The sequence below is a fragment of the Pogoniulus pusillus genome, chromosome 29 (genome assembly GCF_015220805.1).
Source record: "Pogoniulus pusillus isolate bPogPus1 chromosome 29, bPogPus1.pri, whole genome shotgun sequence".
Lineage (NCBI taxonomy): Eukaryota > Metazoa > Chordata > Aves > Piciformes > Lybiidae > Pogoniulus > Pogoniulus pusillus.
The window spans coordinates 3,775,428-3,789,946 of NC_087292.1; the positions used below are offsets into that span (position 1 = coordinate 3,775,428).

At 57.6% G+C, this 14,519-nt stretch overlaps 1 protein-coding gene across 2 annotated transcripts; it reads left to right on the top strand.

Moving 5' to 3' along the window:
* Positions 1–1,493: 1,493 nt before the first annotated feature.
* On the top strand, positions 1,494–13,954 carry GSS (glutathione synthetase). Of its 2 annotated transcripts, none has more exons than XM_064167622.1 (13): positions 1,494–1,535; positions 1,865–2,001; positions 3,226–3,371; positions 4,670–4,745; positions 5,283–5,422; positions 6,062–6,178; positions 6,520–6,600; positions 7,927–8,004; positions 9,994–10,060; positions 10,649–10,843; positions 11,020–11,101; positions 11,377–11,566; positions 12,301–13,954. In XM_064167622.1, exons 2-13 carry the CDS (start codon positions 1,873–1,875, stop codon positions 12,422–12,424), a joined length of 1,425 nt encoding a protein of 474 aa, XP_064023692.1. In that variant the 5' UTR covers positions 1,494–1,535; positions 1,865–1,872; the 3' UTR covers positions 12,425–13,954. The 2 variants fall into 2 exon arrangements, with proteins under 2 accessions (XP_064023692.1, XP_064023690.1); XM_064167620.1 differs by lacking the exon at positions 1,494–1,535 and adding an exon at positions 1,577–1,737.
* The last annotated feature ends 565 nt before the right edge of the window (positions 13,955–14,519 follow it).

Consider the following 14,519-nt stretch of genomic DNA (forward strand, 5'->3'; position numbering starts at 1 on the left):
CAGAACGCTGCAGGGCAGCCCAGAGACCGCCCAGGAGCCAGCAGCACTCCCTGCCGCGGCACACGGCTAGCGGTGCGCCCCTGGGGACACCACTGCACTCCACAGCCTGGGGGACATCTGAGATGGGGGGTGGCAATGGGCTGAACTGCACCAAGCTACCTTTGAGCCCTCCTTCTTCCAGGTCCTGGCAGTGTAAAAGGGTGTGGGCAGTGAAGATGCTGAAGAAATGAAAATCCTGGGCATGCTGAAGAAATGCAAATGGTGAAGAAGCCTCCAATATCAGTTCCAGCCACCTTTTCTACTTTCCAAAGGCAGCCTTGAAGTTCCTCTGCCTGGCTCTGCTGGCAAAGGATTCGTTTCAGCTCCCATGAAGGGAACAGATGATGCAGCTCCAGCACCAAAGGAAGGTCCAATAAGTTTGTATGAAGATGTTTTCCATTGCTTTTGGCTCACAGCAGCTTCTAAAACACTGCCGGGGCCTACAGTGAGTACTCTGAGGGAGGCTCACAGTGTGCAGAACCAAAGTCCAAGTTACAAGTCCTCCGTGAAGAAAACCCCAAGCCAGTTCAGGAACAGCAAGGCAGAGCAGGGGTGAGCTGTCCTGCCCATCTCCTCAGGACTGCCTTTCGGGCTCACTCCAGGTGCTCAAATGTCCCAAGCCAGGCTTGTGGCTCCTCTGTCCACTACAGCCTGCAAAGGGCCAACTACAGCCCCTGTGAAAGCAAAGGATCATGGAATCAGAGAATCGTTTTGGTTGGAAAAGAGCTTTAAGATCATCGTGTCCAACCGTTAACCCATCACTGCCAGATCACCACTAAACCATCTCCCTCAGCACCACATCTCCGTGGGTTTTAAACCCCTCCAGGGAGGCCTCCATCACTGCCCTGCACAGCCTGTTCCAAGGCCCTGACAACCTTCTGGGGAAGGAATTGTTCCTCAGGTCCAACCTAAACCTCCCCTGGCACAACTTGAAGCCATCTCTTCTCGTCCTGTCCCTTATTCCATGGAGAGCAGACCGACTCCCACCTGGCTCCAATCTCTGGGGGCGCTCTCTGAGGGCAGGGCCAGGCCCTACTCCACTCCAGACAGATGTCCTGTGCTTGGGGGTCCCGCAGCTCGCTGCACGCCTCGGGCACCCCCGCCGGGGCTCTCCCGGAGCCTGCGCTGCGCCACGGACATCGCGGCTGCAGGGGATGCTGCCGCTGCAGGGGATGCTGCCGCTGCAGGGGATGCTGCCGATGGGGGGGGGGGGGGTCCCGAAGTGGCCTCCGCTCGCGTCAGCAGCTCCGCTCCGCTCCCCTCCACGTCACCGTGTGACGTCACACCGCCGTCTCGCGCTCGCCGCACGCACGCACGCGCGCGCTCCCTTTCGACCCCTCCCCCTCGCTCCTGCCCCCGGCGCGCTCGGCGCGGGTCTGCCACTCCCCGCGCTAATAGGTCGGCTGCGCTGCCAGTCCATGTTCAGGGCGGGGCGAGAACGCGCGGTCTGTCCAATCGGCGAGCGGCGGGCGGGGCGGGCTGCACGGCGGGAGCAGGTAGCGCGCTGCGGGCGCGGCGCTGGGCCCGGTGCGGGGGTCGGGTTGGGTCCCGGGGGGGTCCCCAGGTCGTGCTGGCGAAGGGGTGTCGTGACCCGGTCCCGCCGCGCCGCGGGTGTCTCGCACGGCCTCCCCTGCAGCGAGCCTCGGCCTCGGGTCCTGCGCTCAGCCGGGCCAGGCAACGGGCTCAGCTTTTGCTCCGGTGCGGAGCCTGCGTGCGGCCGCCTGCGCGGTGCCCGAGCCGCCGTCCTGCCGAGCGGACGCGGCCAGGCTGCCTGTCGGGGCGGGCTCTGGGGGCTAGGTGGCTGATTTCTGTTCTGCCTCCTCAGCGCTGGCCATGGCTGCCCCGTGGGAGGACGTGCTGCGGGACGCCGCGGCCATCCGGGAGGCGGCGGCCGTGGCCGTGGACGCGGCGCTGCTGGAGGGAGTGTTGATGCGGACCGAGGGCGAGCCCAACGCCTCGGATGTAAGTGCCAGAGCGGCCTCACGGGACGTGTTCGGTCCTGGCCGGGCTGTGAGTCAGCAGAGCTGGAGGAGCCGGCCGCCAGCCCTCCTCAGCGGGCAGCTCGTCGCAGCGAGCGCCCATCTGCCCGCCTGAGGCATGGCGCCCCCACCGTGGGCCTGGGGGGCACCAAAACCTGGGGATGCGTGCATCTCCCCGAGGCACAGCCCTGCTAACTGCAGGGCCTTGGACTAGATGGCCTTTGAAGGACCCTTCCAACCCAAACCAGTCTGTGATACAGTTCCTCTTTTCCAAGGAAAAGGAGAGATCTGGGAAAGTTTGGGAAGCTGCCAGGAGCTCTGTGTGTGTAGTGGGGGGAGCTCAGCCCCCTCCCAGCCTCTCATCACTCTTTAAACCAGAGGAGTGTCTTGGAGAGGCCCATGGTTTTGGCATGCTTCCAGCTGCCAGTTAGCCTTTGCCCTGTACCTCTGGTGAGGAGACAGGGACAGGGGTGGCTGAGCTGGGAGATCACCCCCAGGGAATAGCTTAGCCTGTTGGAGTGGGATGCCATGAGGGGTCTCAGGGAAAGTACCCCAGTGCAAGAGGGGTGGGACACCATCAAAGGCAGGTCCTGGAGGCAGGCAGCTGCACTAAGAGCTGGCAGAGGTACAAGAAGGGAGATCAGCACCACTAGGGCTGCTTATTGATGCCACCTCCATGGTCAGGTCAAGGCTCTGAGGGAACCTCAGAGGTTGAGAGGAGAGGTTAACTACACTGCCAGTGTCCCCTTGTCATGTAAAGATCAAGATGAATTGTGAACTTCTGTCTGGTGCAGTAGTTTGGCTTTGAGGATGGCCTTGTCCCTGAGCTGTGGGGTGAGCCAGGGGTCTAGAGTCCCTCTTGGGACTCAATGAGCACATCTCAAAGGAAGCAACTAATGGTCAAGATGTGGCAGGTTCAGTTTTTCTTTGAAACTAGGGCATTTTGGAGACTGTGCTCTCCAGCTGAGGTGGAAACAGAGCATCCCTCAGAGGGAAGCACTCACCCAGCTCTGGAGCAGCTGCTGCCTCCACCAGCGCCCCATGCACAGCTCAGAAAGCAGAGCCCTCAGAAGTCAGGCTTGAGGCCATGGGTCTGTTCAGGGTGTGCTGGGGAGGGTTCAGCTTTCAGGCAAGCAGAGGAAGCACCTCTCTAGCCCTGCTTACAGTGCCCAGAGCTGACTGCCCTGCTGCTGTGTCGCTGTTGCAGGTGGTGAATTTTGCGCCCTTCACGCTGCTGCCCTCGGTGGTGCCGCAAGCCCTCTTTGAGCAAGCCTATGCTGTCCAGCAGGACTTCAACCTGCTGGTGGATGCCATCAGTCAAAACAAGGAGTTCCTGGAGCGTACCCTGGCCAGGTAACTCTGGCATGTTGCATTTCAGTGAAGTGCTTTAAATGCAGAGCGTTTACCACCTGTCAGGCATCCCTGTCCTCTGCAGGAAGAGTGCTGCCTTATTTGTCCTACCATTCATTTCCTTCAAGTCTCAATGGTTTGGGCTCTCCCCGGGCCCCAAAAGATGAGACATGTGGTTAACTCTCAAGAGTTAATTTTGCCAGTGTTTCAAGGTGGTGAATTCTTCCTTGTGAGCTTCTAAGGGCTTTAAATTCAGGTTGCTGGAGTCCTAGGGCCTGGATTCGGTAGTCCCTTTTAGTCTCCTTTTGAATCTGCTCGTGAAGCAGCAGGTCTGCTGCCCACAGTTACAGAGAGAAGGTGTATTCTGCTTGCACACCTACCTCTGATCAGTTGTCCCCTGTCCCCTGCTCTCCCAGCCCTACTGTGAGGGAAGTGACCCCTGAGCTCTGAAGGACTGCTCTGCTCCAGCTTGTAGACTGTACTGGGTTTATCTGTGGCTGCTGCCCTGTGCTGGAGCAGCCAACCCTGATTTTGGGCCCCATAATCTGTAGGGTTGATGCCTCCCCAAACCCTCTTTCCTTTCCTGCCTGTCTGTGCAGGTGCTGCTGGCTCTGTGGCACTGGGAGAGAACAAAGGAGCCTTTTCCATCGTCCTTGTATTGCAGAAGCCTGACCCCTCAGAGCTTTTTTTAATGTCCCTGAGCTGACTGCAACCTGAGCTGGTGGGGACATGTTTGTACCTGTGGTTAGGGAGTGCCTGGGGCCTGTGTGTGCTTGGGCTCCTGCTGCCTCTTGTGTCCTGTCTTGGGGCAGATCCTCGGAGGTGCTGCTCACAATTATCTCAGGGATTTGGGACCAGAGGAAAAAGCCAGACCTGCTCTGGCAGGGCCAGTGAAGCATCACAGAGGGGTTTGGAGCCCCACAGGACAGGAGGGGTTTGATGGAGACTGTGGAACTTCTATGAGCTGGCACAGAGAGAATTCTCATCTCTTTCCTGCAGAATTCTGTCACGTTGCTTTGCTTTTGCTTGTCCTGTCTCTGTCCTGCAGGTGGAGGTCAGCCCAGCACAGTGGTGGGGGCTCTGCAGGGTGGCTGTGCTGGGCAGACTGGATTTGTGTTCTGCTTGTGCACTGTGGCCCTTGCTGAAGTGTGCATTCATGGTGAGGTGCTCAGCTGTGCTGTAGGGCCTGGCCTAGCCCCAGCCCTGCTCTTTATGCAGGAAAATGCACCCGTTGAGGTTTATTTTGGGAGAGGAATGAATTTCCCTCCCCTAGGGGGCTGACCTGGTCTCTTTCTCTCTAGCACCATCAAGGTAGATGACTTCACTGCTCGACTCTTCAGAATCCACATGCAAGTCTTGGAGGAAGGCTTGGCCCAGGTACCATGGCAGGAGCAGTTGGCAGCTCTGCCCCTCTGCATAGTGGTGGGATTGCCTGGCCTCTGCCAGCTTGCTGCTGTGGGCTGTCCCCTAGCCAGGCTGGTCAGTCCCTGCACTGCAGCGTCACGGTTACAGCCTGAGAGCTCAGGACCTTGTCCTGTGTGACAGCTCTGCCCTCTGGTCAGTGCTGCTGAAAACACTCAAGCCTTGGCTGGGAGGATTTCATATGCTTGCTCTTTGTCCTCTGGGAGCCTCAGCAGAGCACAAGGACAAGTTGCCATAGAATCACCAGGGGTGGAAAGGGCCCCCAAGGAGCTGCACTGGAGAGGCAAGAGCTCCTTTACTCCCATGAGTGCTGTTAGCTCCTCTGGAGTGCTGGGGGGGCTCTGAGCAAGAGCTAAAGTCCTCATGGACATCTCTTGCAGAGGTTTTTACCAATTGAGTCTGCCCCAGGAGGATTTTGAAGCAAGAAGATAATCAAAGAGATGTTCAGTTAGAGGCAGCAAGAGAAGCCACTTCACCTGCCCTGTGTTTCAGTCTGTGTTTCTAGGCATAAACCGCTCTGACTACATGTTTGACTGCGGGGTGGATGGCACAGCAGCCCTGAAGCAGATCGAGATCAACACCATCGCTGCCAGCTTCGGGGGCCTCACCTCCCGCACCGTGCCTGTCCATCAGTAAGGGACCTGCTCTGCCCCCTGCAGCACCTGTGCTGCCTGGCCTGCTGTGCTCCACATCTGCCTGCTCCCCAAGCTCCCTCTCCCTGGGTCTGCTCTGAGCCTGGAGCCCCCATTACAGGAAGGATGTGGATGTGCTGGAGCGTGTCCAGAGAAGGGCCACTGGGTTGATGGGAGGGCTGGAGCAGCTCTGCTGTGAGGACAGGCTGAGGGATTTGGGGCTGTTCAGGCTGGAGAAGAGGAGGCTCCAGGGTGACCTTCTTGTGGCCTTTCAGTATCTGAACGGGGCCTACAAAAAAAAGCTGGGGAGGGACTTTTCAGGATATCAGGGAGTGCCAGGATTGGGGGGAATGGAGCAAAGCTGGAGGTGGGGAGTGTCAGGCTGGGGGTGAGGAGGAAGTTGTTGAGCAGGAGAGTGGTGAGAGGCTGGAATGGGTTGCCCAGGGAGGTGGTTGAGGTCCCATGGCTGGAGGTGTTTAAGGCCAGGCTGATCTAGAGTAGGGTGTCCCTCCCTGGGCATGGCAGGGGGGTTGGGACTGGCTGCTCCTTGTGGTCTCTTCCAACCCTCACTGATTCTGTGACTCTCTGATTCTGTGTTCGGGGCCTGTCACAGCATTTGCAGCTTGCTTTGTTCCACAGGAGGGTGCTGAAGGTGCTGGGAAAGTCCAAGGAAGCATCGAAGCTGCTGCCCAACAACCCATCCAAAGGGCTTGCCTGGGGCATCGCGAAGGCCTGGGAGCTCTATGGCTCCCCAAGGTGAGGAGGTGCTGGGGGCTGGGCTGGCTTCTTTCCCCCGGGGGCACACAGATTGTGCTTCCTGAAAGAGGCCTGTTTGCTTGGCAGGCTGCTCAGGGAGAGCCTGAGGAGAGCAGTGTGGATGGCTTAGAGGTGCAAAGGGGCCCTGGCTCAGCTCTGTAGTTCAACTTTTCCTTCTGTCCATGTGCTCATTCCACATGGTCAGTGCTGAGCCTTAGGAACTCTGGGCAGAATGAGCAAGAGCAGTGCAGGAAGCCTGAATCAGAAGAAGCACAATGTGGTGGTGCTGGGTGCATGCAGAGTGTTTCTGGGTTTAATGGTGTCCTTGGTATCTCTTGCAGTGCTGTGGTGATGTTTCTGGTGGAGAAGGTCCAGAGGAACATCTTTGATCAACGATGTGTGGAAAATGAGCTTTGGAACAGGTATAGGTTGAGTTTTCCTGGGGTGGGAAAGGAAGGAGGTGGTGCAGGTTTGGAAATAGGAAGCAGAGCAAATCAGATTGAAGCTGCTGGACCCCAGAATCAGACTGGTTTGGGTGGGAAGGGACCTTTAGAGGTTGCATAGTCTGGCCTCTCTGCAGTGAACAGAGGCATCTTCACCTATGTCAGGTTGCTCAGAGCCCCAAACATCCTGACCTGCAGTGGTTTCAGGTATGGGGCTTCTACCGTTTCTCTGGGCAGCCTGCTCCAGATCATGGTGTTCCCCTGAAGGCAGTCTTCAGGCTCTCCAGTGGGCACAGTGTGGCAGCAGGAGTGTAGGAGCAGGACAGGGAAAGATGGAGGTCTGCAGAATCTGTTTGCTTTTTTCTTTGTCACCTACTCAAGGACAAAGTCAGAACACTTGCTGTGCTCTGGGACCGTGTCTTGGTGTGTGACAGAGCAGCCTTTATCTTTGACTTGTCTCTGCTCTGTTAGGCAGCTCTCTTTGGTGTTCCTTCCATAGCCTCCTGTGTACCCTCAGCACCCACCTTTGTCTCCTCACCAGCCTCCCAAAGCCTCTCACCAGCTCTTGACTGGAAACATCAGTGCCTGTCGAGGCCTCTATTCTCCAGGGCCAGTTCCTTGCTGTTTTTTGTGCCTCTGTAGTCCTCAGAGCTGCACCAGTGGTAGCTTGGCTGTGGACTGCATCTCTTAGAGGAGACAATCCTGAGCAGAGCAGGGTCCTGCTTGCTCGCTGATGTAGGATTTGGCACAGGATATTTCATGAAAGCTTCATTAACGAAGCTTCCACCCCAGTGTGGATGATCTGGGCAGAGTAAGCAAGGTGGCAGTGGAGTAAAAGACTGGGAGGAGGAGGTCTTTCGTTGGGGTCTAGCCCTAAGGCCGTGCGGGAGCAGAGGGAGGTGCGTCCCGATCAGCAAGTCCACACTGCCGCTGTGTGGAGGACACACGGAAATGGCTGGAGGAGGTAGAACAGGCAGGAGGTCACTGCTCTGTCTGCAGCTCTTGGCTTTCATGCCAGCGGTGAGGGAATCTGTTGAGCAGAGATTAAATAAAAACCCCAAATACTGACCTAGGAAGAGTTCAGGAGGTGAAAGGTGAGGGTGGAGAGACCCAGGGCGTTCCGGATGGCGACCACAGGATGGGTGCTCAAAACTGGGACCGTTGGCCTGTAGGTTCCTCTGGCTCTAGAGCAAAGCCTAAGGTTGTTTGTGACAGAGCCCATAGGTCCTCCTTGCTGCAGCCAGCAGTTTCCCCTGGATTTCTCTCTGACCTAACTGCCTGGTGGCTCTGCTGCTCTCTGCACAGGAACATCCGAGTCGTCAGGAGGCGATTCAGGGACGTGTTTGAGAAGGGCTCCCTGGGCGAAGGCAGGAGGCTGTACATGTGAGTGTGAGCCAAACTGTGCTTCCTGGCGGGCTGAGGGGCATTTGCAGCCAAAGCTGGTGGGACATTTTGAGTGTCCCTTGTGTATTCCTGAGGGAGCAGTTCTCTTCCGTGCTGCAGGCTGCTGCTGCCTCCCCGTGGTGCTGAGGTGGCTTTGTTTGCGCAGCGGTAAGGCTTTGCATGCAGACGTCCAAACACCATTTCCCTCCTCCAAGCCACAGCCTTCAGAGCTCTCCAGGGCCTTGCCTTGCTCCACACACACACTGCTCTGAAATGCCTGATGGAGAGCCTTCCAGAGGCATTTCCTGTTTGCTGTTCACACGATGCTCTGCTGGTGGGAGCTGGGCTGGGCTGTCGGTGCTGAGGAGGAAGCACAGCGCCTCTGTGGTGTCTGCTGGGTTTGAAAGCACTCTGTGGCTTGCCTGCTCCCTGTGCAGGCCAGGGCCTGTGGCTCACAAGCTCCAAGTGCTGGTAGCTGGTCCTGAACATGATGCTTATTGTGTTTGCAGGGCAGTCTGCTTGGAGCTGTGCAGGCCCAAAGCAAGATACATTCCCATGCCAGGGTTTTTGTCTGTAGTTAGACTCCTTTTTCCATGGAATCATGCAAGTTGGAAAAGACCTCTAAGATCATCAGGTCCAACCTTCTGCCTAGCACCTCCATGACCACTAAACCATGTCCCAGAGTGCCACATCTACTTGTTGCTTGAACACCTCCAAGGACAGTGACTCCACCACCTCCCTGGGCAGCCTGTTCCTGTGCCTGACCACTCTTACAGGAGACCAGTTTTTTCCTAGTATCCAACCTAAACCTCCCCTGGTGCAGCTTTGAGGCCATTTCCTCTCATCCTGTTGCTAGTTACTTAGGAGAAGAGGCCAACACCAGCCTCACTATGACCTCCTTTTAGGTAGCTGTGGAGAGTAATGAGGTCTCCTCTCAGTCTGCTCTTCTTCAGGCTAAACAACCCCATCTCCCTCAGTCTGTCCTCACAAGATGCTCAAGGGCTGGAGCACCTCTCTTATGAGGACAGACTGTGAGAGTTGAGGCTCTGCAGCCTGGAGAAGAGAAGGCTTCGAGAGGACCTTGTAGTAGCCTTGCAGTATCTGAAGGGGCTACAGGAAGGCTGGGGAGGGACTGCTGACAAGGTCTGGTAATGACAGGAGGAGGAGGAATGGGTTTGACCTGGCAGAGGGGAGATTTAGCTTAGATGTCTGGAAGAAGTTCTTTGCAGTGAGAGTGGTGAGAGACTGGCACAGGCTGCCCAGGGAGGTTGTAGATGGTCCCTCCCTGGAGATGTTCAAGGCCAGATTGGATGAGGTCTTGAGAGACCTGTTCTAGTGGAAGGTGTCCCAACCTAAACCATTCTATAATACCTGCTCTGCAAACCCCTCACAGCTTTGTTGTCATCCCAGGTTTGACCTTTGGTGCCTTTGCTGTCTTTGTCATCAGCAGACAGCAGAGGGGAAGGTGCATCCACTGCACTCACAATCACCCTCTCCTGGTGACACCTTCCCATGTGCACTGCCTGGCTGCCAGCAGTTCTGTGCTGCTTCCCCTGACCATGGCACACAGTTTGTGTGGCCAGGCCTTGGGTATGTGGTGCTGCAGGTTGTTGAGTTAATGTCCTGCCTTGGAGTGCCAACAGAGAAGGATCTTGTTCTTTCCCAGCTTCCAGAATCTGCCAGGCCTGGCTCCTGGTGTGAAAAGCCATTGAAATTAGGTTCTTGCCTCCCTGCTGGGCTGAGTGCCTGCATTTTCGAGGTTTTGGTTAGAGTAGAGGGTAGGTGTCAGCTGCTTGTATCTCAAGACAGAACAAGCCAGCTGGAGCTTGGTGGAGAGGAGCCAGCCAGGAGCAGGCCAGCCCAGGGGACCAAGGAGTAGGAGCAAACACTGTAATGTGCTGCCAGCTGACACTGCTGCAGCCCTCTCAGGCTTGGGGCTTTGGGCAGGGACTGGCCTGGCCCTGTGAATGCTTCTGGTCTCTGTTGCAGGGATGGCCAGGAGGTAGCTGTGGTGTACTACAGAGAAGGCTACGTGCCAAAGAACTACGACCAGCAGGTCAGTCCTGGCCTCTGCTCCCAGCAGCTGCCCACACTGCAGCCTTGTCCAGCAAGTTTGAACTCCCCTGTGAACCTGGGGGCATCTGCCCTGTCCTGGATGGGGTTAGTCCTGTCCTGGTTGGCTGGGAGAAGCACACATGGGTGTCCCTGGTACTTGTGCAGTGAGAAAAATGCCAGACTTCTTCTCCAGTAGCATGATGTGGTGGTCTCTTGCTGCAGCACTGAATCAATTCTGTACAGTCTGGCTTAGCACAGGTATCAGCACCTGCATAGAGACTTGAGGCCTGGTCCACAGCCAGCCTGTCCTCTGCGGGGAGTATTGGGCTGCAGAGAACATTAACCCAGGCCAGATCCGGCTGTGGCCAGCAGGTGGCAGCACTGCTCAGGCTGGGGAGGGCGCGCCGGCAAAGGCAGCGGCAGGAGATGCGAGGGTGTACCCTGCTGGTCTCCAGAGTGCTCCTCCAGCCCCTGTCCCTGCCTGGCAGAGAGGGGGGAGGCAAATCTCGTGTCAGTCACTGAGCAGAGAAGAGCAGAAGAAAGCCTGGGGGCGTTTTTCTGACTCTTGGCTGCTCCCTTCCTGTCTCAGAACTGGGAGGCACGGCTGTTGCTGGAGAGATCAAGGGCAGTCAAGTGCCCAGACATCGCTACCCAGCTGGCAGGCACCAAGAAGGTCCAGCAGGAGCTGAGCAGGCCTGGCACACTGGAGAGCTTGCTGCCTGGCCGTGCTGAGGCTGTGGCTCGCATCAGAGCAACATTTACTGGGCTCTATTCCCTGGACATGGTGAGTGTGAGCAGGGCAGGAGCCAGCAGGCAGATGTGGGAGGTTTCTCTGTGGTTGAGAAGATAAGAGGGCTTTGTTGTGGTCCCTTGGGGACCCTGTTGGTCCTGCTCAGAGGGGCCTGGCAGGGAGTCCCTGCTCTTCCCTGAGGCTTTGCTGTTGCCATGGTTTCCTGCTAGGGTGCAGAGGGTGACAAGATAGCTGCTACGGCCATTGCTGACCCCGACCGATTTGTGCTGAAGCCGCAGCGAGAAGGTGGAGGTAGGAGCTGGGCTGGGCCTGGGGGGTGGGTTCACTGTGCTCTGTGCTCTATCCAGGGGAGGCAGGAGCATTCTGATGGCTGCTGCTCCCTTGCTGAGGGATCAGAGTTGGCTTGGCTTGGTGCAGCATGGCACTCAGACAGTGCTGCTGCTGGAGGAGCTCCCTAAGCCCCAGAACTGGACAGTGGGGAAGCAAAAGCTGTGGCTTTTTGGGCTGCTGGGTCCAGTGGGTTCTGCTGTGCTGGGAAGTGTTTGACTTGCTGGTTTTGTTGTCAGGAAACAATCTCTATGGTGAAGAGCTCAGGCAGGTTCTGGAGAAGATCCGAGACAGCCCTGAGAGAACTTCCTACATCCTGATGGATAAGATCAAACCACAGCCAGCACTGAATTACTTGCTGAGGGCTCACAGCCCCCTGCAGGTGTCTGAGTGCATCTCCGAGCTTGGCATTTTTGGTGTCTATGTCAGGTGAGAAACCTGCTCCTGTTGTGGATGGTTCCTGCTCTAGCAGCACTTAGGTTGGGAGCCTTTCCCCTCTGCACTGAGCACAGCAGCAGTGCAGGTGTCTCGAGCTGGAGGCACCTGGGACAGATGTCACCATGGAGTCTCTGCCCATCAGCAGCTCTGTGAGCACTGTTTAGATGCTGAGCTCCTGCTTTGTGCCTTCTGCCACAAGAGTTGTTGGAAAACCACAGGGCTGGTGCTGGTGGTTACTGGTGTAAGGACCACATGGAACCGGTGTGTCTCCACCCCTGATTGCAGGGAGCACTTCTCAGGTTCTGGGGGCAGCCACATGCTTTTCTGAAGCCCTGGTGAGCCCACACATACCTGGAGGCTTAATCTTCAACCCCAAATTGCTTCTGCTTTTGTTAAAGCCCTCCCAGGCCCAGAGAAACCTCTGCAGAGCTTATAAATTCCAGTCCTTCTCATGTGGCTTTAGAAACCAATGTGCTCTGGCAGGGTTCAGAACCTGGCACTGCCCAGGTGCAGAGGGCTGAGCCCAGAATGGCCCAGCTCAGACAGGGCCTTGTGCTGCAGGCACAAAATAGACACAGCTCTGCTGTCACAGAGCCCCTGGCGTCAGCCCTGGGCTTGTCACGTGCAGGTGCTCCACACTGAGCTGTGGCAGGGAACTTGGAGCATGGTCTGAGATGCCACAAGGGCTCTGCTCTGCTGGTGCTGAGGTGCCCTTCTCTTTGCAGGCAGGACAAGGAGATGGTGATGAACAGAGCTGCTGGGCACCTGCTGCGCACGAAGGCCGTCGAGCACGCGGACGGGGGGGTGGCAGCAGGGGTGGCAGTGCTGGATACCCCTTACGTGGTGTGAGGAGGCAAGGCCCTGTCCCACACACCAGCCTGCTGGCCCAGGAGCTGCTCTGCCACAGCAACCTTCTCCTGAGGGTGTGCTTACCAAGGCCTGACCTGGTGGGGACCGAGGAGGAACTGTGGGCACAGCTGTGCCAGCATCCCACTGCCAGCTCCAGCTTCTCCACAGTTTCTCCTGCAGGAAGTAGAGCCTCTTGCTTTGCCAGCTTGGGAGGCCCTACTCTCTGCATCTCCCAGCTGTCACCAACCAGGTCTGCACTGCTCTGGGTATTTCCTTGGGTTCTGCTTGCAGGCAGGGGCAGGTAAACCAAAGCTGAAGGGTGAGTATGCCCCAGCAGCCACCCACACTGTTCCCAGCTCCTTGATGCTACATTATCCCTGGAGACACAAACCCAAAGGCTGGGGAAGGGGAGCAGAAGGGTGGATGTGTAACAGCCTTCAGCTGTGGGGTTTGTGGCTCTGTGCCTTGGGGCTTTGCAGGTTAGAGTGGAGCCCAGCTCCACAGCCCATGGCCCCTTCAGCCCTTCTCCAGGTGCTGCTGCTGCCCTAATCTCCACTGTTTGCTGTGCCTGAGGATCCTCAGAGGTCTTGCACAAGGAGAGCTGCCCTGGTGCAGTTTGCCCGAGGGCCTCTTGTTGGCTTGTGCCTTGCCCAGCTCCTGTGTTGTTGGACTGGGCGCTCATTCCAGACAGTGCCTCTGCCACAGAGGGCAGGCAGCAGTGCAGAACACATCTGGAAGCCACATCCTCACCACAGGAGGGCCTTATCTGCTCCCACTGCCTCCTGCAGCCTTGCCCAGCAGATCCCTGTGAACTGGCACAAAAGCTGCCCACAGTGATGGTGGCAGACCCCATTGTGAGGGCAAGCAGGAACCTTGTCCCAGCCAGCGTGCCAATAATCCCCAAATCCCAAGAGCTTGTCCCAGTGCATCCCTCTGGACAGCTCCTTCCTGTTCCACTGCATGTACAGTCCAGGGCAGGTGTCGGGGAGCCCCGACCTCGGTAAGAACCCTGCTGGGAGATGGGGGAGGCTTAGACTGGGAGCTTTCTGGTGAGGAGGCAAAGGAATTGCAGGAGAGGCTGTGTGGGTGCAGCCGTGGCTGCCAAGGGCTCCCTGCACAGGGACCAACTTTAGCAGTGGCTGTGGCCTGTCTGCTGCCAGGTTTCATGACCAGTGGAGGCACGTGGAGCTCTTTGGGCTCTCCTTCCCTGGGCTTTTGCCATGTCCTCCAGCCCCTCTTCTTCCTCAGCCGAGCGCTTCCAGAGGAAACAGAGCAGCTGCCCCCCTCTGGCAGTGCCCTGGTAAGGCACTCGGGCAGCCTCAGCTCTGCCCTTCCAATGACACCAGCGGGAAGCAGCACCAAGCCGCCGCTGGAGAACGCAGGTGCTGCCCGAGGGCCCATCGCTGCTGTGCCTCAAGGGCCAGTCCTCCACCCTGGGGGGGTATCAGGTCTGCAGGTGTGGCTGGTTCTGTTTTGGCTGGGGGCGTTGATTACCCTCAACCAGAGATTAAAAGGTATGTGCAATCTGAAGGCTCCTCTTGCCAGTCTGTCTGAGCCCAGCTGCACGGGGCAGGTGTGCTCCTCCCAGGCCAGGCAGGGCCCATCCTGTCCCCTCACATGGGGACAGCTAAAGCCAGCTCCCCAGCTTCTGCAGCACTGCTGGGGATGCACAGCCCTGGCTCGGCACCACCAGTGAACGGAGAGCTGCTGGCTGACAGGTGTCAGGCAGGAGTCTCCAGGAGGAAATGCTCACAGCCTGCAGCTCTGGCTGGCTTGCAGGAGCAGGAAAGGCATGAGGTTAGCTGTGCCTGTGAGGAGCAGGGCCTCTGAGCTGCTGGTGGCAGCTACTTGTGACCATAGAGGGGAGGGAGAGGCTGGAGCCTGGGCAAGGAGCAGGTCTGGGGTGGAGGTCAGGCAGCTGTAAACAGCCTCAAGCTTCCATGGCTGCTTACCAGCCTCCCTGGCACTGCAGAGAGGCTGATGACAGGCAGGTGTCACACTGGCTCCAGCTTTCCTTGGCCTTAGTTGGCAACAGCCCAGGGAGAGACAAGCAGAGGCTCCAGCCCTGAAGCCAGCACTTCAGGCCTTGCCCCAG

Coding starts and splice junctions, on each gene's coding strand:
- GSS (XM_064167622.1), top strand. CDS start 1,873: ATGGCTGCCCCGTGGGAGGACGTGCTGCGGGACGCCGCGGCCATCCGG. Junction 11,102..11,376: donor GCCGCAGCGAGAAGGTGGAG/GTAGGAGCTGGG, acceptor TTTTGTTGTCAG/GAAACAATCTCTATGGTGAA. Junction 11,567..12,300: donor ATTTTTGGTGTCTATGTCAG/GTGAGAAACCTG, acceptor TTCTCTTTGCAG/GCAGGACAAGGAGATGGTGA.